At 36.2% G+C, this 26,306-nt stretch overlaps 1 protein-coding gene across 7 annotated transcripts in view; it reads right to left on the bottom strand.

The window, feature by feature from the left end:
* Positions 1–26,306, bottom strand: part of TDRD5 (tudor domain containing 5) — a 91,619-nt gene that overhangs the window by 8,165 nt on the left and 57,148 nt on the right. For 3 of the 7 annotated variants that reach the window (XM_041747697.1, XM_041747865.1, XM_041747616.1), the window contains 4 exons: positions 17,706–17,888; positions 16,848–16,991; positions 10,081–10,291; positions 3,716–5,631 (listed from right to left, as the gene is read on the bottom strand). In XM_041747697.1, the coding sequence (XP_041603631.1) occupies positions 5,387–5,631; positions 10,081–10,291; positions 16,848–16,991; positions 17,706–17,888 (783 nt within the window). In that variant the 3' untranslated portion in view covers positions 3,716–5,386. Of the gene's footprint in view, positions 1–3,715; positions 5,632–10,080; positions 10,292–16,847; positions 16,992–17,653; positions 17,889–26,306 lie in introns of those variants that run through there. The other 4 variants (XM_041747784.1, XM_041748037.1, XM_041747946.1 and 1 more) reach the window with 4 other exon arrangements.

The raw sequence follows: 26,306 nt of genomic DNA, 5'->3' as shown, positions 1-26,306 counted from the left end.
ATTCAATAAAATTACTTACTGAACATCTACCCTATGCCAGAAAAGACATGAAGGTGGATTGGCCTAACACAATGGCAGTAGATTTACAGAAAAATAGGTGGGTTACTGAGATACTTAGGAGGTAGAATTTGACAGGATTTGATATGGATTGAATGTAGGGATGAAGGGCAGGGAGCAGTCAGGATGATTCTACTCCTAAATTTTTATCTGAAGCAACTAGCAGATGGTGTAGGGAACACTGGCAGCAGAGGAGGGCGATCCCTCGAAACTCCTGTTGAAGAAAGTGTAGGATATGTTTCAGGGGTCATAGAAATTAGGAAAAGAAAGGGTAAACTTTTGACTCTAGTCCATATCATATATGTTTAAGTTTCATCCTTCTAAGCAAAGGAGAAGGCAAGCATCCATTAGGAAAGAGGAAGACAGGTATCATGAGGAAGAAATAGGGAACATCCGTGGGGATACTTTGCTCAATAGTCAATATCCTGGTACACACACACAGTCTTACTTAGCTGACAAGTATTTTCCTACAAAAGGTATCAGAAGATATTTTTCATCCAACCATATGAGTGACAATTGCAGAAAGAGGATACTTTTGTCACGGAGTCATTTGTTGCAGTAAGAAATGAACCGAGGTGACTTTGGTTGCTAAACTTATGGTCCCATGGAATGACAGATTAAGGATAAGTTTGTGCCAAACCACCTGAATGGCATTTGAGAAATCACCTGGAAATAATCTGCTCCAGGCAGAAGAGCTACTATAGCAAAGGCTCTGAATGTGGAATTGGGTGATCAAGCAAGCAGCTGAAAGAACACTGAATTACAGCTGCAAGTGGAGACCACATTTGGCATTCAGTGTGTGGAAAGTCTCAGAAGAGAATTTAAGACACCGGAACATGGCTTAGAAGGCTGTGACATGTTGCTATCAACAAGAGAAATAAAACAGGTCTAAAATGTGGCTGTCAGCTACTTAAGAAGTGGCTCTGGTATGAATGAATTCCAACTGCATGGAATAAGAGTCTATCTACAACATAGCAAAGGTTTACAAAGGTCAAGAATAAAAAGGACATGCCAAAAATGAAGACAAATATTTTAGCCAAGACAACTGTCAAATCTCTATTTGCACAACTATATAAGCAAATTTCGTATTTTAGTCAATTAAGTTCTTTGGGTCACATATTTAAGTGAAATTTTCATTCCTGCGGAATCATAACAGAAAGCTAGTTACAAAGAAACACCTAGACATTTTTTAGCAAAACAAATTCCAACTTCCCAAATATATAAAATAAATTAAAAACGCTGTTACAAACTCCAAAGATAAGCCAATCATTATTCCTTGATCTCAGTAACTTTCCATTAGTTCCATAACAAAAGTTAAGAGAGCCGAGAAACAGTCCTAAGTTTGGTTTCCTCATCAAATTATCTAAATTGCACTGAGACATAATCATCAAGTAAACAATGTTTCTTATAAACATTTTTCCATAAATTAATATTTTTTAAAATTTTAACCAAAATATAAAACAAAGTTTATACCAAACAGAAAGTTAAAAGTATTTCCTGAAAACTATGCTTATAACCAAGAAATTTTAGCTGTGAATAAATCCTGCACTCAAGTCTCAAGTGGGTCAAACACTCAATTTCATGTGAAAAGTCAACTGGGATTCTAAATGTTAGAGAAAATCTTGATTGAGAAGTTAAAATAATTTGTCTACATAGTTAAAAATGGCAGAATTTAAAGTATTCTGGCTCCAGTAGGCTAATGACACTAAAAACTTCCTAGGTTGACTGGCAATTGACTAAATGAGACATATGATACCTGTTAGGAGTAACGCCTATCTTCAAAGAATCTAGACGGACTGAGTTGCTATGCACCCTGGCTGGCATCTTGGAAAACATTAAGATCTGAATGGGCTACAGAATATTAAAAAGTTTTAAATGTCTTAGTGATGGCTCCTGCAAAAATTATGATTAATGCTCTCCATGACATTGTGTGTGTGTGTGTGTGTGTGTGTATATATATACGATGAATTTAATTCTGAAAAAATATCAAAAGTTAGAAAAGTCTTGCCACCTGTGTATACACGTCAGTAGGAAGCTTCAGAAGATGTTGGTTTCCCATCCCTTGCTATGTCCCCCACCCTATTTAGACTCTTTGGCCACAGAATTGGCCCACTGTTATTTAAGCTAGCCATATTCAAGATGACAAGATCTTGTAAATCAATCTCTCTCCCCTCCCAACACCAGGGGTTTGTGCCCAGCTATCAGAACCACTATTCTTTTGGACTTACTTACCAAACTATGTCTTCTGGCATCAAATCATTTAAACTACATAAGACAGTTACAATATTTTCCTGTAGATAGGGTGCTGAGTGAGGTGTCAGCAGATAGGGACTATAAGGCCTGTGACCATGGAGAAATCAGTCTTTCTAGGCTTCAAATTTCTTCATCTAAGGTCCCCTCTAGATCAGAACTCTGTAATTCTAAGTCCTCAGGTTAGAAAGAGTCTGACTGTAGGTAGAAGCCTCTGGTTTTTGCCATGCCTTGTAATGGGCAACTGGCTTCTCAGATGTGTGAGAGTCAGAGGGTGGGTAACAGTCATAGCTGACTGCAGCTGGAAGAGCCTCTCTTTTGAAATCCCATGGTAGGTATTTAGATAGGAGACAGGTCTTTGCCATGAGCCACTGATTTAAAACCTGAGTGGCTGTCAGTAAAGCTACTCCCTCTTCCTTATCTAAAGAGATTATAACCAGCATTTTCCTTTATGTTCTCATCCCCATTCCCTCTCACACACTCAAGCTCCCACTTCCCAATCAACACTACTTGGGGGAATTCTATTACTTCTAATGGATCCTTAACGACAAAAATATGGGGAGGGGGACTATTCCAAGTACAATATACATCAACCCATCTTTTTAGACAATAAAATATAGTTAACTTAACCCTAACCTACAGAGCATCTATGTATCCTTTTTTTCTATCTTTTTAACACTTCTTATTGTTATTCCTGCCCATATACCTGGATCTATTTACCCAAGTTCAAATGATCTACACTTTTTGATGCTTTGGGCTATTTTAGTTAACTACCAAGCAAGACCCATCTATGGGAGAAGGCAGGAAAACACATAGCAGGATCAGCTGTCTTAGTCAAAGCCAAGTAGTCAAAATATGTACAAGCTTCTCAGAGGTTCATTCTTCACTCTGCTCACTCAGGAAGTTAACTATTAATATCTGAAGAGGCTTCATTCAAACTGTATTGACACTCATTAGTTTGGGATGCCTCTGTCTAAAATGATTCTCTATCTGGCCATTTGCAAATGGACAGGATTATGAAAGAGCCTTATTAGAACAGTGATTCCATAACCCCGGATCTAACTGGCAAAGTGTAAAATTAGTCGCTGTCAGGTTACCTGGCATTTGCAGAGTTCCTCCTGATATCTCATGCTATTGAAAGAGTTATGGTATGACCTACTAAATATGTAAATGCTGCTTCTACCAGATTCACCTTGTCCCAAACCCAATGAGAGCCCATCTGGAGAAGTGAAGTATATTATTCAAACATGGTTTCTTCTTTAAAGGAAGAATTTGGGATGCCTGGGTGGCTCAGCAGTTGAGCATCTACCTTTGGCTCAGGGCATGATCTGGTCCGGGGATGGAGCCCCCTGTCAGGCTCCCTGTGAGGAGTCTGCTTCTCTCTCTGCCTATGTCTCTGCCTCTCTCTCTGTGTCTCTCATGAATAAAAAATAAATCTTAAGAAAAAAAATAAAGGAAGAATTCTAGGAAGCATAATTCCAAAATGAATTTTCTTCTTTAAAAACAAATTGTAGATAATTACTTAAACCTACATGAAAAACTTTTCCAGGTTGTATCATGGTTGAGTATCATAAATGATATTTAACTGTCATATGATATTTAACTGTTCATTGGCCCTTCCTATAACTTTCCAACTGTCTTCTCCAATAAAGATGCCTGATATAAAATAAAAAAACACCCAAATGGGAACCTGTTCCTTCTGCTGGGTCAACTATCAGTGATATTTCCAAATTACTTTTTTTTTTGGTTAATTAGAATATCATAATTCTTACATTGGAATTTAAGGTAAATCTGGATTTTTAAATTTTATTGCATTAAATATGTTTTCTCTAAGGTTTTTAAACCAAAAACTACCAGAAATTAGAAACTTCAGATTTAACTTGGTTTCATGATTGCTTAATTCTAAGAAAGAAGTTTCAGCCAGTAATAGTCTAAATTTAAATGTACTTCCTATTTATTTTGATCTCATTCTCTTCCTTAGTGGACATTTTGCTGATTAAGTAGTTGAGAAAAGGACAAACTCCTTATTGTACAAAAAGCATAAATCAGGGCCAGCTCTGCCATGTAATCCTGACAGAGGAAACCTTAAAGGAGGGAGGGGCCCAGAAGGTGAGAATCAAGTAAGATGTAGCAAACAAGTAATTCACAGCTCTTTCTCAGATTTTACTTCTAAAAAATGCTTCTGTATTGGATTTCTTTAATTTGGGGATAAATCTGGTATATCACCACAAAGAATTTAAATTAGTACCACTTACATTCTTTAATTTCACCTTTCCAAAGGTCTCGTTTGTTCTTGATGGTTCATACTTTGAGCTATATGGTGTTTCACATAATTTAACTTCAGAGAATACCATATCCTACAGACACTTAAACACTGACCGTCCTGGGAACTGTGAGGCCTAAAGAAATGGCGCAGCCAAATTTCAATAACTAGTCTCTAGAATTTTGTTTTTAGCCACCAGGAAACTGCCTGTGCTGAAAAGACCACTTAATTTTTTTAAATGTAAAAGTGTTTACATGACTAAAGCTTCAGGATGTGGATTTTCTCACTGATCCTAGCATTTCAAAGAAATAATAATGGTAAGAATTGGAGCCCTGGATCATCTCTATAATATAGAAAATTTCAAATGAGAAAGAAAACGCAGCCTTACAATTCAGACATCCTTTTTCTGGAGATAAGAATCTGAGATCATTTTTGTCTTGCTAAATATGCATCACAAAACATTAGTTTTTCAGTTTTCATTTATCAGTCATGATATGTACAAGAAAAACATTTATAGAAACACACACACACAAAAACAATAAAAATAAAAACTCCTTTAAACTACTACATTAAACTAAGGTGAAAAAAACTATGCAGAATAAGAAACATTGTCAATAAAAATTAAAACATATCAATACTTACACAACAAAGTGAATTGTTAGCATAATAAAAGCTAACATATAGTCACATGGAAAAACAAAGGCATCAACTAAAAAAAAATAGTGTTTTGTCTCAAAATCTCCTCCTTGTTCGGGCCTTGGGAAATCACCAGGCCCTAAAGCACCTGGTTTATTATTTTCTCCCCTACTTCCTCCCTCATGCTTCCATCCTTTTCACACTGGGGTACCAGTGTAAGAGTCTCCTGGAGGTGGCTAACCGTGCAGCAGCTCCTAAGGCAGCAGTGGCTGTACTCCGAGGAATGTAGAGCTTCTGGGAAATTTGGTGCTCAGGAGACAAAATCAAAGAGAGCTGGTCCATGGCTCCATGATTCTTATCTTTGAATACTGTAATAGCATGGCTACTAGAGAAATCATTCTTTAGGCTCTCTGGAGAGCTCTCCACTGAAAAAGAAAGAAAACACAAGTCTTTTCAAGGGGTTCTCATGCTCAATGCTCATTGCCTTCACTTTCCCATTCTAGATCTTTACTAATATGTGTGACAATCATCTTCTGTCAGATAGTGACATTCTTCTGTTATAATTAGAGAGGTAAGACTCAGAAACCAGTCAACAAATGGAAAGGAAATGAGAATGGGGAACGGAGAGGAAATAATCCTTGTCAGAATAAGGGGGGAATGTACTTACAAACCGAGAAGGGAAAATCTCTTTCTAGGACATCATAAAAATAAATAGGGTATAATTCCAATTCCAGGGAAGAGTCCTCTTTCTTTCCAGCAGTGAGCACAATGGTGTCTCACAGGTGCTTTCTATTGCCACAGTGGTTTCAATTTTAGTCTGTACCAGTGTAAAAACAAAACTGACCAAGATGTTTGTAAGAAGTTCCAAAAGATAGTTATCAGCCATAAAATAAATTCCTTAGAAATTAGTTTTAACTAAGAAGAATCTTTTAAATGAAATAAATCTTGGAACTCCAATGCCAAAAATTCCAAATAACCAAGGAAGGGAATGCTGGGCATTGTCACACATGTACTCCAGGGCTACTGAAGCAACTGATCTGTTAACTCTTTTTTACTTGCCTACAATGAGAGAAGCAGCTTTTGCCAGCATCTAAGCAAACACACTGCTTCCTTCAAGAAAGTTCTGCGTTAAAAAAAAAAAACAACACATGAGCTACATAATGTGCTAATGTGTTGTCCATCAACACAAATACTTCGCAGACTGGCACCAGCATGATTACATTTGAAAAGTACTGCTCTAGACCTTAAAAACACAGATTTCAAAAAATCTAGAGAAAATACAGGCATAATCCTTTATGTTTATTCAGGATGGTTTTTTTTTGTTTTTGTTTTTGTTTTTTTTTTTTATTTATGATAGTCATACAGAGAGAAAGAGAGAGGCAGAGACACAGGCAGAGGGAGAAGCAGGCTCCATGCACCGGGAGCCTGATGTGGGATTCGATCCCGGCTCTCCAGGATCGCGCCCTGGGCCAAAGGCAGGCGCCAAACGGCTGCGCCACCCAGGGATCCCTATTCAGGATGTTTAAAATGTTTATTCATCTTTGCATTTTTAGTAACTAACATAGTAGCATGTGGTATATGTTCTGTACATTTGTGATGAATTACTACATTCAAGGAGAATTTGACAGGGTATTCCAAAAAGTAAAACTCTGATCATAAAGCTATAATTAATGCCCACTGGAGAGGAAAAGAACGAGTGAGTTCTAATAAAATAAGTGGTTTTACATAAAGATTTGGGAAGTTCAGATTTTAAAAGGTATAAATATATGAAAGCAAGGTATCATGATCAAAGAATTTAAAAGAGTAGCAAAACTGCTTCTAAATATGATGTTAATTCAACAGGGACTGAAAAACCATCTCTCCTATTTTAAACAACTGGAAAACTGAACAAAATGTATGGAACAGCAGCTTTCATACACTGAACAACAAGCATGCAAGACAGTAATCCCTAAGAGAAGGGAAACAAATGAAGTGAGACCTATGAGGGCCTTATTCATGGCTGAAAAATAGCTTCCAGGCTTCAGTACAAGAAGGGAGAATTCAAACTGCACCTGGAGATCTTACTGGGCTTAAAAGATAAGTCTAGAATTCATGGAGGCCAAGGTGTCTGGAATTTGTGGGAGGAAAGTACCAGAGAAGAGGCAGCTAGAAATCTAGCTAGAGAAGAACACGTGCAGTATCCTCTTTGACACTGGCCATAGCAAGTTCTTTCTAGATATGTCTACGGAGGCAAGGGAAACAAAAGCAAAAATAAACTACTGGGACTTCATCAAAATAAAAAGCTTCTGCACATCAAAGGTGTAAACAACAAACTAAAAGGCACCTTATGGAATGGGAGAAGATACTTGCAAATGACATCTCTGATAAAGGATGAAGTATCCAAAATGCATAAAGAACTTATACAACTCAGAACCAAGAAAATGAATAATCCAACTAAAAAATGGGCAGAAGACATGAATAAACATTTTTCCAAAGAAGACATACAGATGGCCAATAGACAGATGAAAAGACGCTCATTATCACTGATCATAAGGGAAATGTAAATCAAAACTACAATGTCATATCACCTCATACCCGTCAAAGTGGTTAAAATCAGTAATACATAAAACAGATGTTGGCAAGGATACGAAGAAAGGGGAATCCTCTCACACTATTGGTGGAAATGCAATCTGCTGCAGCACTCTGGAAAACGGTATGGAGGTTCTTCAAAAAGTTAAAAATAGAACTACCCTATGATCCAGCAATTGTACTACTAGGTATTTATCCAAAGAATACAAAAATACTAACTCAAAAGGATACATGCACCCTGATGTTTATAGCAGCATTATCAACAATAGCTAAATTATGGAAACAGCCCAAGCGTCGTCCACGGACTGAAAGATGTGATGTGTAGTGTGTGTATGTGTGTGTGTGTGTATATACACACACACATATATATATAATGGAATATTACTCAGCCATAAGAAAAATGAAATCTTGCCTTTTGTGATGACATAGATGGAGCCAGACAGGATTATGTGACCTGAAATAAGTCAGCAGGAGAAAGATATGTACCATATAATTTCACTCATGTGAAATTTGAGAAATAAAAACAAAGGAGCATAAGGAGAGAAAGAGATAAACAAACCAAGAAACAGACTCTTTAGAGAAATGATGGTCACCAGAGGGAGGTGGGTGGGGGAATCGGTAAAATATGTGATAGGGATTGAGGAGTGCACTTGTGATGAACACTCTGGGTGACATACAGAAGAGCTGAATCACTAAATTGTACACCGGAAACTCTCCATCTCCTTCTCCCCCTCCCTACTCATGCTCTCTCTCTCTCTCCCTCTCAAATAAATAAAACCTTTAAATAAATAATCAAATAAATAAAAACTTGAAAGAAAAAAAAAACTGGTTACCAGAAGGTGGAGGGGGGATTAAATATGTGATGGGGAGGAAGGAGGGCACAAAACTGTATGATTTCAAGACATATAAAGCCACACTAATCAAAGCAGTGGTATATAAACATACAGAGACCATTAAAATATAATAGAAAGTCCAGAAATAGACCCTCACATATACAGCCTACTAACTTTTGACAAAGCTATGAGGCAATTTAAAAAAGGATAGTCTTTTCAACAAAACTGAATATTTATATGCAATCAAAATAATCACTGATCCTTACATCATACCATAATATTAATGTACACAATAACTAAAAAATTAACAAATTGGATCACAGATATAACTTTTAGACCTAAAACTATAGAACTTTCACAAAAAAAGGTAAGAGCAAATCAGGTACTTGGGTTAGGAAATATTTCTAAACAGGACACACACAAAAAAATCAGATTTCATCAAAATGAAAACTTATTCTTCCAAAGATGCTGTTAAAGAAGTCACACACTTGAAAATATTTGTGAGACACACACACACACACAGATATGTACATATCTGACAAAGCTTTTGTGTCCAGAATAAAGAATTTTTACAAATCAATGAAAAGATGGCAATCCAATAAAAGTGAGCATATACTTGATCATGCAACTCACTAAAGAATATCTATAGACTACATATAAGCAATGAAAAGATGGCTAACCTCACTGACAGAGAGAAATATAAATTAAAACCACAGTAAGATACCACTACACACGTATGAGGATGGCAAAATTTTAGAAGATTGATAATACCATGTTGGCAAGGATATGGAGCAATCAGAACTTTCATATATTACTGGTGTGAATAAAAAAAATGGAAGAGCCACTTTGGAAAACTGGCAGTTCTTAAGTTAATCATGTAGTGATCATGTGACCCAGCAATTCTACTTCTTGGTATGTACTGAGTATGTCTACACAAAGAGCTGTATGTGAATGTTCACAGCTTTTTTTTCATAATGGTTCAAATATGTTCATCAGTACATCTGGGTACCACTTAGCAATAAATAACTTTTGACACTGGCAACAACATAAATGAATCTCTAAAACATCATGCTAAGTGAAGAAGGTCAGACTTAAAAATTATATAATGTATGATTCTCTATGAAATTCTAGAAAAGAGAAAGTAACATGCCCGAAACCAGTACGCAAGGGGAGGGAATGACTGCAGAGAGATGCAAAGAACTGGTGGATTTGTTCTAGCCACAACCATGTGGTTACAAGACTAGCATACCTATGTCAAAACTCACAGAACCATACACTCAAAAACTGACAAATCCTACTGTATGTAACACTAACTCAACCAAACTGAAAAAAAAAAAAAAGGAATGGAAAAATAGAAGGGAACAATTGACCCCAGAAATAGTGTAAGGACTTGAGACAAATGCTAAAGTCAGCAATTTTTTCAAGTTAGCAGCATGACAAACCACTGTATTTGTCAGTTATATGTAAACCTACCTGAACCAGAGTGTTTTTCTGGAGAATCAACTGCCGCAGGAGTTGTGCTGAGGGCTGCTGTGGACAGCTGCATTTGCTTTACCTGAGTCTGAATGCTACTAGGCTCAAACTGACTCCCTTCTGCTGACTGCTGTGACTCGACCAGAGAGATGTAGAACTCCTCCAACTTGGGCAATGTGGGAGAATCCGAAGAACTTTCTAAGTTTGGCTGCTGCAGTATGGAAAAAGTAGGGCAAAGCAGGAAAGGTAATCGTCAGTATAACAGGAAGAATGAACCCTGTTTGGGTTCCTTAGTTATGTACAAGTATTTTTCATATCATACTTAATAAAACTACTCACTTTTAAGAACCTAGTTACTCTCTAGAAAAAAACAAGTCCTTTTCTAACTTAGTGACCATCAATTCAAGACACACTGACTGAATATGCATTATGAGCCAATATGGTAGTGAAAGATGCCACACAGAGCTGAGGAAGAGTGGCGGGAAATAGAAATGCAGGAAAACACAGTGCACACTCACTGTCGGCACACTGCCAGGTTATTTGCACAGGCTTCTTCATTTAAATTTCAGCATGACCGCTCCAGCTTAGGGGTCAGGTCTTCCTTACTATGGTCCTTTCACCTAGCATGATGCTTTTCACAGGAGGCTGAGTTATCCAGTGTCAACCAGTAGGTGACAAAGCAGAGATGGGAACTCAGCCCAGTCCGTGTTCTCTCGGACCCACCTCAACACCTCCCAATAGGACAGAATCCCTGTCCCTAAGCTCACTGTCCTCAGGGAAATAGAGTATGTCCCAACTGCCAGCCATGAATGGAGGCACTACCCTCAATCTGCAGTGTGCACACTAAGGAGAACACAAAGTAAAGGCAAGCTCCTCAGAAGATGAGACAAAATGGAGTATTAAGAACCAGGGTTTGAGAGAAAAAGAGGAACATCCCATATGGAGACTAAATTTGAAGTTAAGTGAACAGAACATCAAATTTTAACCATTAGATCCTATATCCTACCATACAGTCATTGCTGAAGTAGATACACTCCATGGTAACTTAGCACTTCTCTTCTGTGATGTTAGCTGGCATTACTATGACTAAAGCAAGCCCAATCCCCATCCAGGCTGCCGACAGTCTGGGATCTGCCCTGAGTGAACTGAACCAGTAATTATACAAACAGAAAATGGAAGCTTTGAATGTCCTTCAGGTATAGATGTAGTAGACATTTAGTATCAGAGTATCAGTTGGCATTCCTTTTTTGTTCCATAACAAAAAAATTCCTCATTTTCAAATATGGCTGGCATGAATGTGGCTTATATGGTTATGCAATGTGCAAAGGGATATGTGTGTAGCCTTTCTTTTGACAGCAAAAATGAAATTCAAATTCCAAATAGCTATACTGGCCACACAATATGCTACTTTAGGAAATCAAAGGTCCAGATTCCAATTTTTACTTGGTTTATGCAACTCATGCGTGTTTCAGTTATCCTCTGTAAGGTTATTCTCAGTCAGAATGAGGCTGAACATTAGTGAGTTCTTTCAATAAAGCTTCAAAGTTAGGTAAATATATTAATAGGATAAAGCTACAAAACTGAAAGATCACTATCTAAATGGGTCTTTGCTGATGGAAACACTGAAGCTCCAAAAGGTAACGTGTACAAACCTATAGACTTTAGTCTGTGGTGAGGCTAAGGCCTTGACTTCAGACAACCCAGACCAAGTGTTTACACCGTGCTATTTTCAGTAGTTTAACAAAAAGTGAAATCAGAAACAAATTTTTAAGGCTATATCCTTTTTCTTCCCTCACAAATATGATTTTGAAGAAAGATGCATTGTTAGAACATATTTAAGATGCATTCTGATAGCTTCTTAATCTGGGGGGGGGGGGGGGAACACAGGTGAATGCTCTCTGAATTTGTATGACATTCTGAAAGCAAGTGCCTGCAGTCAACTTGAGCACTTAATTGACAATCACGGTTCTTTCTCCAAAGAGTGTTCTCCAGCCTTGCTGCTCAAAGTGTGGTTTGCCAACCAGGAGTATCACCTGGGAGCTTGTTAGATATGCAGAACTTGTGTCCGCAGCCAAATTTGCTTAATCAGAATCTGCACTTTCACAAGATTCTAAGGGAATCTAGACACATTATAGTTTGAGAAGTATCATTCTACCAGATTTAGGTCTCTGTAGCTATGACTGCCTCCATCACAGTTATTTGAAAATACATCTCATGGAACTAGAGGTAAATTACTGACTTTCAAGAAACATGATTAACATATCCAATCAAAAGCATAGCCCCAAACCACAATAACACACAACTTCATACCCACTAGGATGGCCATGATTTTTTAAAAAATAGATCTAACAGTACCGGCAAGGACATAGACAAACTGGAACACTCTTATATGGCTGGTAGAAATGTCTATTTGGGAAAGTCTGGCAACTCCTCAAAACATTAAACAAAGAGTTACCATATGGCTTAGCAACTCTACTCCTAGGTATGTACCTTATAAAATTTAAAACATATGTCTACATAAAAACATGTACATGAATGGCACAGCAGCATTATTCATAATAGCAAGAAACTGAAAACAACTCAAACGTCCATCAGCTGACGAATGGATAAATAAAATGTGATCTCTCCATACAATAGATTATTCAGCCACAAAAAGAAATAAAGTACTGATACATGATCAACCCTGAGAATATTATGGTAGAAAGCCAGACACAAAAGGTCACATACTCTATTGATTCCAGTAATATGCAATGTCCTTAAGAATAAGCAAATTGATGGAGACAGAACGTAGATGAGCAGTTGTCTGATAGTGTATCAACTCAGGGATACAGGGTTTCCTTGGGTGATAATGAAAATGTTCTACAATTGCTTTGTGGTGACAAATGCACAATAGGTTAGTGGACTAATGAATATACTAAAAGCCACTAAACTGTATGCTTTAAATGAGTAACTACATGGAATATGAATTATACCTTATAAAGCTGAGGAGACAGAGGATAGAGTCTGAGCGCCACCAAGGGTTTCAGCTGAGATTCCCAAAGGATTCTGTGTTAAGAGTAAGAGCCACATCTAAGAAGTAAGGACAAAAGGAAAATACAGCAATCCTAACAAAGCCTAAAACCAAACCTTAATATGTGTTATTAGACTGGCTGGTATTTGCCAGCCACAAGACAACTCAACCTGCCTTGGAGGAAGATAACTCATCCAGAGCCTCTAAAATTTTTTATCCATAACATCAAAAATTAAATTAAAAAAAAAACCCATGAGGTATGCTTCCCATTTTCTCCTCCCCTCCGATAATGCTAAAAAACAGAATCAAAGAACAAAATCAAATATGGGGTGGGGGGAGAGAGAACGTACCCAAAGATGATTCAGATACTGGCATTATCTGAATAAAAATGTAAAATAATTATGATTAACATGATCAAGAATATAGAGAAAGTAACAAAAAAATTGTAGAGAGTTTAAACAGAGAATTCAAATTTATTTTTAAAAAAATCAAATGGGCATTCTAGAACTGAAAAATGTTTGAAATTAAGAATCCAATGCGTGGGTTTAGCAGCAGAATGGATCCCACAGATGACAGGATGAGTATTCTGGAAAAATCAATAGAAAATCTCCAAACTGAGACACAGGGGAAAGAAAGAAAAAAGAATGTAAACATGAGAAAGGAGCCCAACAGGCATGGGGGATTCAGCCAAAGTGCTGGCACATGGATAACTGGAATGCCAACAGGAGGGCGATAATGAGGGAAAAGCAGTATTTGATTACATAAATAGGCCAAAATTTTCTAAAATTGATGAAGGGCATCAATCTTATTCAATATGCTCAGTGAACCACAAGCAGAGTAAACTCAAAGGAAATTACATCTAGATATATCATTATCAAAGAGCTTAAAGCAAAAGACAGAAAAATCTTAAAAGAAGCCAGAGAAAAAAAGACATCACTATCAATGGAGCAATATGTGAGAGCTGACAATTTAACCAAAGCCAGAACATAATAGTATGACACCTTCAAAGAGTTGAAAGAAAAAAATTGCCACCCTAAAATTCAACACTCAGGGAAAATATCCATCAAAAAGGAAGATTAAATTTAGCAACCTGCGAAAATAAAAAACATATTCCTGAACAGCCAATGGGCCAAAAAAGAAATTAAAAGGAAACTAGAAAATATCCTGAGACAAATGAAAACAGCATACCAAAAATCAGGGGAAACATCACAATGAGAACCAAGAAAGCACAAGTGGTGAGTCGGGGAGTGCAGGTGGGAAGTGTCAGAAGGAGCAACGAACTCTCTGATCAGGGAGCCAGGCATGGAGCTCCATCCCAGAACCCTGAGACCATGACCTGAGCAAATGTGGACAAAGGTATGTTTACAGCAGTAAATGCCTACATGAATAAAGAAGAATCACAAACAACTTAACTTTTTACCCTAAAGAATTAAAAAAGGGGGGATGTCTGGGTGGCTCAGTCAGTTAAGCATCTGCCTTTGGCTCAGGTCATGGTCCCAGAGTCCTGGAATGGAGCTCCAGGTCTGGCCCCCTGCTCAGCAGGGCAGTTGGCTTCTCCCTCTGCCCTTCCCCTCCCACTCATGATCTCATGCATGCAATCTCTCCCTCTCTCTGTAATAAATAAATAAAACCTTTATTTTAAAAAAAGAATTAAAAAAAGAACAAATTGAGGCCAAAGTTAGCAGAACATATGAAATAACAGAAATTAGGGTAAAAAAAATGAAATAGAGAATAGGGGGAAAAAACAATGAAACCAAGAGCTAGCTTTTTGAAGCTATAAATAAAATTTACAAACCTTTAGCTAGACTAATAAGGAGAATACTCAAATGTCAACAAAAATCAGTGGCATTTCAATATGCTAACAATGAACTACTTGAAAAGGAAATTAAGTGGTGCTTGGCTGGCTCAGTTGGTAGAGCATGCAACTCTAGGGGGCTGATCTCAAGGGGCGGTTGAGTTAGAGCCCCACATTGGGTGTAGATATTACCTGAAAAGGAAATTAAGAAAACAATCCCATTCACAATAGTATCAAAAAGAATAAAATACCAAGGAACAATTCAACTAAGGAGGTAAAAGATCTGTACAGTGAAAACTATAAAACACTGATGGAAGAAGATATAACTAAATGCAAAGATATTCCATATTCATGGGCTCAAAGAATATTAAAATTTCCATACTACCCAAAGTGATCAACAGGTTCAAAGCAATTCCTATCTAAATGACAATACCATTTTTTTTTTTACAAAAATAGAAAAACAATCCTAAAATTCATATGAAACCACAAAGGACCCCAAAGAGCCAAAGCAATCTTAAAGAGGGAAAAAAGGAGGGATCACCCTTCCTGATTTCAAAATATACTACAAAGTCACAGTAATAAAAACATTACAGGACTGGCATATAGCAGACATATAGACCAAAAGAATAAAATTGAGAGCCCAAAAATAAAAGCACATACTCAGTCAACCGATCTTTGATAATAGTGCCAAGATTACACAATGGGGAAAGGACAGTCTCTTCAACATATGATGCTGGGAAAACTAGATATCCATAGGCAAATGAATGAAATTAGACCTTTATTTTACACTATACACAAAAACTGACCCAAAACGGATTAAAGACTTAAACCTAAGACCTGGAACTACAAATCTCCTAGAAGAAAATATAGGAGAAAAGCTTTAGGATACTGGTTTTGGCAATAGTTTGTTGGCTATAAAACCAAAGGCATAAGCAACAAAAGCAAAAATAAACAAGTGGGATTGCATGAAACTAAAAACCTTCTGCACAGCAAAGGAAACAACACAAATAACCACATATTATATGACATTTATATGAAATGTCCCAAATAGGCAAAACTAAAGAGACAGCAGGTTAGTAGTTGCCTAGGGCTGTGGGAGTATGGGAAAGGGGTGTGATTTCTAATGGGTACTGGGTTTTTTTCTGAAGTGTTGAGGTGTTATCCTAAAACTAAATCTATGCTGTTAAGCAACCTGCATTTCTGGAATAGAGTGTTCTATATAACACAGCATACTTTATCAATACTCTCCTACAAAATAGGAGATACATCAATCAGAAAACTCACCTTCCACAAATCTGCTTTTCAACAAGTCTCCCAGCCTTGAGTCCTTTATTTTCAATGTGACACATGAAAATGCAGAGGCCTAGTGACTAGATTTCATGATTCACACAAATTGTCCTGCTGTTTTCAGGATGTTCATAATATATTTGAGAAACACAAAATAAATGGATTTTGTTCCAGGATTTGTGCTTTCTGCCACAGCAGTGTAAAAGAAAAAACTAGACTAGATGATATCACAGATATTAGAGCTTTATGCTTTTGGCTAAATTATATGAAAAGACTTGTTTCCTGTATTTCTAACATAGAAATTTTATCAATCATGCAATTCTAGGCTTAGGATTTTTTTTTTTTTACATTTATTTATTCATGAGAGACAGAAAGAGAGGCAGAGACGCAGGCAGAGGGAGAAGCAGGCTTCCTGCAGGGAGCCAGATGCAGACTTGGTCCCAGCACTCTAGGATCACTTCCTGAGCCAAAGGTAGGCACTCAACCACTGAGCCACCCAGGCATCCCCAAGATTTTCTTCTGAAGAGATACAGCTGATTGAAATTATTTTTAAAATCAACATACTTTTTGTGTATCTGTATTCCACCAAATAGGGATTAACCAGATTTCTACTTTCTAAAAATGAAAGAACTTCCTCATGAGATCTGTCACAGTAACATTCATTAGACACTTAACCTTTTGAATCCTTGTTGTACCAATATTTTTTTCCTGCGCACTCAGTTCCTCTTGTTTTTGAACTTCTACTTTCATTCCATTCACAAGGCTTGAAGGTTGCCATGAATCATCCCATGTATCTTTGGGTGCAGAAAAGCACCAATCCTATGGAGGAAAAATTGTAAGAACAAACTAAGATACAGTGCCACATGATACAAACAAAATAACTTGGGCAAGGTAAAGGTGAGGAGACAAAGCCGATTAATCAAGAAAAGGTGTTTATTAAGTTTCTGTATCAGTGCGACTCTTCCCCTTGTTTTATTGGGGATATTTACTCTCCAATATCCTGAATTCCTTGGAACACACAGATTCATTAAAACAAACAAAACTCTGGTTTGTAGTATTTTCTTCAATACTATATTCATGGCCAGATGATTTTTCACGATCATCTAAGTACTTAAATGGCACAAATAATAAGGAAGAACTATAGATATTTCTTATAATAACCAGTGGAAAATAAATTTTAAATAGGCCCAATGTTAGCTAATATTTTCAATGCAGAGATCCAGAGATTATATTACAAGACTAATGCAATAAAAATAAAATTAGGGAAAACTATTTATTTACACATCCTAAGGCCTAAGATTCCAATGACAAAATCATTGGAAACTTAAGCAACCTTAAGTCCATGATTTATTCTTCTCTGTTTCAACTTGTACTCATTCCTATCACTACCATCTTTGGGGGGAAAAAATGAATTCTTCTGAATTATCATTTGATAAATCCTTTTGAATTCCAGAGTGTATAGATTTCTTGAGGAAATTTACATTTCTATTTTCTTCAGTAATGATTTGCTTTCTGTTCTCCCCGGGATCTAACCTTCTGTGGCATTTCTTTACATGACAGATATGGTTTCTTTCCACCACGGCTGGATGTAAATAAGTGGGAGGGAGAATCGCCCCCTTTCCCCATCTTAGCCTGCAAAGGTAACCAGTTCTCATCCCAAACATCGTCACCAATAGTCACTGATTCCAGGCATGGCATTCCAATGGGGATCTCATCCTAGAATGTATCAGAAGATAAAGAAAAACTTTAATTTTCACAGTTGCTTTATGAGTACATCTTAAAATTCTTTTCTTGACTCCAGGTAAAGATGGCAATTTGAATACACAATTTATTACTTTCCCTCTCTCTCTCTCCTGAAACATCACCAAAACGGACAGATTTAGATATAAGCTCATTGCTAAAGAAAACAGGAGAAAACACCCCCTACATTCTGGACACAGGAGCAGATAACTGACAACTTACTGAGCAGTCCTGAGAAAGTAGAATAAACTCAGAATCCTGAGTTTATAGCAGGAAAAACTGAGAAGCAACCTGAATTTGTATCTCAGATACTATAGATGCTCAGGACTTGCTATTACAAGGTTTTTGGAAGTGAGAATGTAAAGTGGGGATGAAAACAAAAGCACTGAATCAAAGTCTGTGTAAAAAGCAGTTAGATCTCCAGATATCCCACCCGATTCCACAAACCCAGGAAACCACACCATTTTTTCCTGCTTGAAAACCAAAGGATCTTCTCAAGGGCAAAACTGAAGGTGGAGCAAGCATAATAAAAACAGAAGAATTCAGTGAAAGTTTTTATACTGAATACCAAGACCTCTAGTTATGTTTTCAATAGCAGGATAGAGATGAGATTAAAGAATGCATGAACTTGAAGACAGATCCATAGAAACTATCCAATCTGAACAAAGAGAAAAAATTTGGGAAAACAAGGGCAAAAACGGAGCCTTCAGGACAATACCAAAATATTTAACATTTGTTTCATGAGAGTTGCAAAAGGAGAAGCCTGCAGTGCAGAATCAGTATTTGAAGAAGTGTCTGAACACTTCACAAGTCTGATGAGAGACATAAACCTATAGATTCAAAAAGCTTAGCAAACCTCAAACTGGATAAATCCAGGATAAACAGATTTTAATCTACCTGCTAAAAACTAAAAACAAAGAAACCATCTTAAATGTAGCCACAGGAAAATGATATATCATTATAAAGGACAATTTCAATACTGCAGATTTTTCATTAGGATTATGAAAGCCAAGAAAAAGTGAAATGAAATTTTTAAAGGCCTGAAAGAATTGGTAGCCCAAAATTCTGCATCTAGCAAAAATATCTTTCAAGAATGAAAATGAAATAAATACACTCCCAATGAAGAAAACCAAAAAAAATTCATTGTCAGCAGGAATATTCCCAAGGAATTGCTAAAGGAAGTCCTTTGTACAAAAAAAGGAGGGGTGCTAGAAGGAAACTTAGAATATTAGAAATAAAGAGTAACAGAAATGACAAATACCTGTGTAAGTCTAATGGACTATTCTCCTGAATCATTTATGATTGAAGGTAGAGAGCAAAAATATAACATTATAAATTCTCAATATATATAGCTGTTATACGTAAACAGCATAAAAGAGGTGGGAAGGGGAAAAATACATATATGGTGGTAAGATATCTACACTCCACTTATGTCTACCATGAAAAGTTAAAGACATATATTGTAATTCCTGGAGTAATCAGTAAAAAATACAAGTAGATACAAGAAAAATATAAGTACTTGGAAACAGACTACTAAAAAAAGAATATTAAATAAGAGAAAAGTATTAAAAAAGAATTCCAAAAGAAGGAAAAGAAAGGCAAAAGAATAAAAACAGAGGTAATAAATACAAACATAATAAAATGGTAGACCTATAATCAAAATATATCAATAATGATATTAAATGTAAAACATCTAAACATACTAAAATTCAGATATTCAGAATGGATTTTTAAAATGACCAAACTATATGCTGTCTCAAAAAACTTACCTCAAATATAATAATATAGATAGGTTATGAAAAGGATGGAAAAAGATATACTACATCAAAAGTAAAAATAAAATAAAGCTAGAATAGCTATACTGGTATCAGACAGCATAGGCATCAATGCAAAGAAAGTTACTATGGATAAAAAAAGACATTTCATACTGATAAAAGGGTCAGTTCATCAAGAAAATGAACCAATCCTAAATACACAGCACTTGACAATAAAGCTCCAAAATACATAAGGAAAAAACTGACAAGAATAAAGGAGATATAGACACAATCCAAGATTATAATTGACAACTTCAACACTCTTCAATAATCAGTAAACTAGCAGACAGCAAGGATATAAGAGAACTGAATGACATCACCAATCAACTGGATCTAATTGACCTTTATAAAACACTCCATTCAACAGAAGCAGAACACACATTCTCTTAAAAGGCACATGGGACATTCACCAAGAAAGACCACATCCTATGTCAACAAATCTTAACAAATTTTAAAAACTGAAAGCATACAAAGTATGTTCTCAGACAACAGAATTAAACTGTAAATAAGTAAGAGAAAGATAACAGGAAAATATCCAAACACTTGGGAACTGAACAAATAGCACATTTCCTTTTTTTTTTAATAACACAATTCTAAATAATCAATATTTTTTTTAAATAATCAATATTTATACGACCTATTGTTACATAACCCATATAGTAATAATTACAGGTTATATAGTAATGAGTCAAAGATGACAGCTCCAAAGAAAACTGAAAATATTTGAACTGAATGAAAATACAATACAGTCAAACTTGTGAGACATAGCGCAAGTGGTATTTAGAGGGTCAGAGCATGAAATGCTTATATTAGGAAAAAAAGGAGGTTTCAAATCAGTAATCTAGGTTCCCATCTTAAGAAGGTAGAAAAAGAGGGCAGCCCGGGTGGCTCAGTGGTTTAGCACCTGCCTTTGACCCAGGGTATGATTCTGGAGTTCTGGGATCGAGTCCCACATCGGGCTCCTGCATGGAGCCTGCTTCTCCCTCTGCGTATGTCTCTGCCTCTCTCTCTCTCTCTCTCTCTCTCTCTCTCTGTCTCTCAAGAATAAATAAATTAAATCTTAAAAAAAAAAAAAGTGGAAAAAGAAATCAAAACAAACCCACAGAAAGCAAAAACATAAGAGCAACAAACAACACTGACCAAAACAATGAACCTGAAAACAGAAAAACAGATAAAATGATCAAGGACAAAAGATGATTGGGAAAAAATTGAATAAAACTGATAAACCTCTAGTAAGATTGACAAAAAAGAAGACACAAATTACCAATATTAGAAATGAAAAGAGGGAATCATCGCTGCAGGATAATAAAGGAATACTATGGACAACTCTATGTAGACCTATAGAATTGACAAATGAAATTAACCAATTCCTCAAAAATCATAAAATACCAAAACTAAACCAGGATGACACACTCACCCTTAGTATAATCTTTTATCTATTAAAGCAATTGACTTATAGTTTAAATTCTTCTCAGAAAGAAATCTCCAGGCCAGACAATTCCACTGAAGTAATCTAAGAACCATTTAAAGAATTAACCTCCACCTATCCACAAAAAAGAAACTGATTTTATATAATCTCTTCCAGAAAATAAAAAGGAACACTTCTTTCTAGATCCTTTTATGAAGATAGTATCACCCTGATACTACAGCTATACAAGACAGTAACAAAAACAAAAAATTTTAAAAAGCCACAGTCTACTATCTCTCATGAACTGAGATGCAAAATCCTCAATAAAATATTAGTAACTGGAATATAACGTATAAAAGAATTATACACCATGACCAAGTGGTGTTATTCTAAATACACAAAGCTGGTTTGACATTTAAAACTCAGTTATGCTGAGTGAAATAAATCAATCGGAGAAAGACAAACATTATATGGTCTCATTCATTTGGGGAATATAAATAATAGTGAAAGGGAACAGAAGGGAAGGGAGAAGAAATGGGTAGGAAATATCAGAAAGGGAGACAGAACATGAAGACTCCTAACTCTGGGAAACGAACTAGGGGTGGTGGAAGGGGAGGAGGGCGGGGGGTTGAGGTGAATGGGTGACGGGCACTGAGGGGGGCACTTGACGGGATGAGCACTGGGTGTTATTCTGTATGTTGGCAAATTGAACACCAATAAAAAATAAATTTATTATTAAAAAATAATAAAAAAAATAAAACTCAGTCAAGGGACACCTGGGTGGCTCAGTGGTTGAGCGTCTACCTCAGGATCCTGGGATCAAGTCCTACATCGGGCTCCCCACAGGGAGTCTGCTTCTCCCTCTGCCTATGTCTCTGCCTCTCTGTCTTTCCATGAATAAATAAATAAAATCTTAAAAAGAAAAGCTATCAGTGTTATCTACTATATGAACAATCTAAATAAGAAAAATCATATGATTATATCAATGAAAAAGCATTTGATAAAATTCAACACCCACTTGTGAGAAAAACTCTTAGAAAAATAGGAATAGAGGGGAATTTTCTCACCTTTATTTTAAAAAAACTAAATAAAAAAAAAAACAAACTTTAACATTATGCTTAATGCTTTTCGCCCCAAAATCAGGAATAAGGCAACTTGGTCTCTCACCACTCCTATTCAAAGTCTAGCCATGGCAAGAAGGCAAGAAATGGAAATAAAAGGAACACAGATCAGAAAGGGAGAAACAAAACTGCCCTATTTGCAGATGACATGACTGCCTATGTAAAAAAGCCAAAAGAGTCTACAAAAAATCCAAGTAAGCAAGGTCACAGTATACAAGATTGGTACATAAAAATCAAATGCATTTCTACATACCAGCAATGAGCATGCAAAACTGAAATTTAAAACACAAAACCATTTATAATCATTCCAAATAATATGAAATAATTAGGTACATACTTAAAACATGTATAGGGCCTATATACTGAAAATTGCAAAATACTAATATAAGGAATCAAAGAAGATCTAAATAAATGTAGAAACATGTTTGTACTACTGTAAAACTGTACATAGTAAAGATGTCAATTCTCCCCCAATGAGCAATAAGTTTAATGTAACTCCTATCAAAATCCCAGCAAGGTATTTTGTAGAAACAACTTATTCTAAAATTTATATGGAAAGGTACAGACCCTATAATAGATAAAATAATCTTGATAAAGAAAAATAAAGTGAGAAGAATCATTTTAGCAGATATTAAACCATACTATATAGCTATAAGTAATCAAGTAGTATTGGTAGAGGGAAAGACACATGGATCTATGAAACAGAACAGAGCTCAGAAGGACACCTGGGTGGCTCAGCTGTTGAGCATCCGCCTTTGATTCAGGGTGTGATCTGGGCATCCAGAATCAAGTCCCACATCGGGCTCCTGCAGAGAGCCTGCTTATCCTCTGCCTATGTCTTTCTCACTCTCTGTCTCTCATGAATAAATAAATAAAATCTTTAAAGAAAAAAAAAAAAAGAACAGAGCCCAGAAAATAGACCCATGCAAATACGCTCAACTGACTTTTTACAAAGGTACATAAATAATTCAATGGAGAAAGGTAGTCTTTTAAACAAATGTTGTTAAAACAACTGGATACCTCATATTTTATATAAAAATTAACTCCTAGTGGAGAGATTTCTAAACTAGCTATAGAGTTCTCAGTCTTGACACCAAAACCACAATCCGTCAAAAGAAAATCTGATAAGAAAAACCAAACTGGAAGAATTACAATTCCAGGTTTCAAGGCATACCACAAAGCTATGGTAATCAAAACAGTATGGTACTGACATAAAAATAGGCATATAAATCAATGGAATAGAATAGGAAACTCAGAAATAAACCCACATTATGACCAATTAATCTTTGACAAAGGAGGAATGAATATGCAATGGGAAAAAAACAGCCTCTTCAAGAAATGGTGTTGGAAAAACTAAATGGCTACATGCAAAAAGAATGAAACTAGATCACTTACATCATACACAATAATAAATTCAAATGGATTAAAGCTCTAAATGTGAGACCTGAAACTAAATATTCTAGAAGAGAGCAGAGATAAATTCAAAATGGATCAAAGACCTAAATGTGAGACAGGAATCCATCAAAATCCTAGAAGGGAACACAGGCAGCAACCTCTTTGACCTTCACCCTGTCTTATCAGATAAAGTTTTAGTATCCAAAATCTACAAAGAACATATCAAACTGAACGCCCAAACATAAATAATCCAGTTAAGGGCAGCCTGGGTGGCTCAGCAGTTTAGTGCCACCTTCAGCCCAGGCGTGATCCTGGAGACCTGGGATTGAGTCCCACATCGGGCTCCCTGCATGGAGCCTGCTTCTCCCTCTGCCTGTGTCTCTGCCTCTCTCTCTGTCTCTCTCTGTGTGTGTGTCTCTCTCATGAATAAAGAAAATCTTTTAAAATAAATGAATAAATAGATAATCCAGTTAAGAAATGGGCAGAAGACATGAACAGACATTTCTCCAAAGAAGACACAAATGGCTAAAAAGAAGTGAAAAAAACGCTCAACGTCACTCATCATCAAGGAAATACAAATCAAAATCACAAGGAGATACCACTTCACACTTGTCAGAATGGCTAAAGTTAACAACTCAGGAAACAACAGATGTTGATGAGGATGCAGAGAAAGGGAAATCCTCTTGCAATGCTGGTGGGAACACAAACTAGTGCAGCCACTCTGGAAAACTGAATGGAGTCTGGGGATTCTTCAAAAAGTTAAAAGCAGAATGACCCTATAACCCAGCAATTGCACTCACTATAAGAATATAAAAATAGTGATTCAATGGGGCACATGCACCTCAATGTTTATAGCAGCACTGTCAACAACAGCCAAATTATGGAAAGAGCCCAAAAGTCCATCAACTGATGGAGGAAGAAGATGGAATATTACTCAGAATGAAATCTTGCCAATTGCAATAACATGGCTGGAACTAGAGTGTGTTATGCTAACTGAAATGAGTCAGAGAAAGACAAATACCATATGATTTCACTCATACATAGAATTTAATATACAAAATATAGGAACATAGGAAAAATACATAGGAAAAACAAAATAAGATGAAAACAGAGGGACCCCTGAATGGCTCAGTGGTTGAGCGTTTGTCTTCAGCTCAGGGCATGATCCCCTTCCTGTGAGGAGCCTGTGTCTCTGCCTCTCTCTGTGTGTCTCTCATGAGTAAATAAATATCTAAAAAAAATGGATGAAAACATAGAGCGAGGCAAAACATAAGAGACTCAACTATCGAAAACAAAGTTGTGGGTTGCTGGAGGGGAGGTGGGTAAGGGGATGGGCTAAATGGGTGATGGGCATTAAGAAGGGCAATTGTGATGAACACTGGGTGTTATATGTAAGTAATGAATCACTAAATTCTATTCCTAAAACTAATACCACTCTAAGTTAACTAACTTGAATTTACATAAAACTTTGTAAGTAAAAAAACATTAAAAACAAGTTTGAAAAAGAATAAAGAAGAATCATACTACCTCATTTTAAGAGGTATTATAAAGCTACAGTAATCAAAACAGGGCTGTATTTTTGAAGAAACAGGTAGATTAATGGAGAATACAGAAATAGACACACAGAAATATAGACAACTGATTTTTGGCAAGTCTACAAAGGCTGTTCAGTGGAGAAAGCACTGACTTTTCAACAAATGATGCTAAAACAACTGGACATCATAGGCAACAAAATGAACACTGACCTAAACCTCACATCTTATACTAAAATTAACTCAAGATATCTTGAGACTGAAAACACTACATTAAAAAAAACTGATACATTGGAATTTCTCAAAATTAAAAATGTTTGCTATATGAAAAACACTATTAGGAGAATATAAGACATACTACACATTGGAGAACACATTTGAAAAATCACTTATCTGAATCACATATCTGATAAAGCACTAGTATTCAGAATATCTAAATCTACTAGCAAGAAAACAAACACCACAACCAAAAAATGGGCAATGGGCAAAAGGTCTGGACGTTTCCCAAAGAAGTCTGTATATGGATGGCAAATAAACACTGTTGTTGTTCAACAACAGTCATTAGGGAAATGCAAATTAAAAATCACACTATGACACTACTACATATTTATCTGAATGGCTAAAAATAAAAATTATTGATAATACCTAGTGCTGCCAAGATAAGAAACAACTAGAACAGTTTGGCATGCACTTACATTATTCCTGATCATGTTTATACAGAAATCTGTACATGAATATTTATAGAGGCTCTATTCATAATTACTCAAGATTGTAAACAAACCAAGTATCCTTCAATGGGTGAGAATGGATATACAAATATGGTACATCCATACAATATAAACTACTATTCAACCATCAAAAGGGACATACTATTGACATACACAACAATTTGGATAATTCCCAAAGATACTATACTGAATTAAAGAAGCTAGCCTCAAAAAAAAAATAAAAAATAAAAAAATAAAGAAGCTAGTCTCAAAAAGTTACATACTCTATGATTCCACTTATATGACACTCCTGAAAAGTAACTCCTGAAAAGTAAGTCTCTACTGGTAGAAAACAGGTCAATGGTTGCTGAGAGCTGAGGATGTGGGAAGACTGTGATTACAGAGGAGTAGCACCAG

Source organism: Vulpes lagopus, chromosome 1 (assembly GCF_018345385.1).
Source record: "Vulpes lagopus strain Blue_001 chromosome 1, ASM1834538v1, whole genome shotgun sequence".
Classification (NCBI taxonomy): domain Eukaryota; kingdom Metazoa; phylum Chordata; class Mammalia; order Carnivora; family Canidae; genus Vulpes; species Vulpes lagopus.
This window is presented reverse-complemented; position numbering and strand designations above follow the sequence as displayed.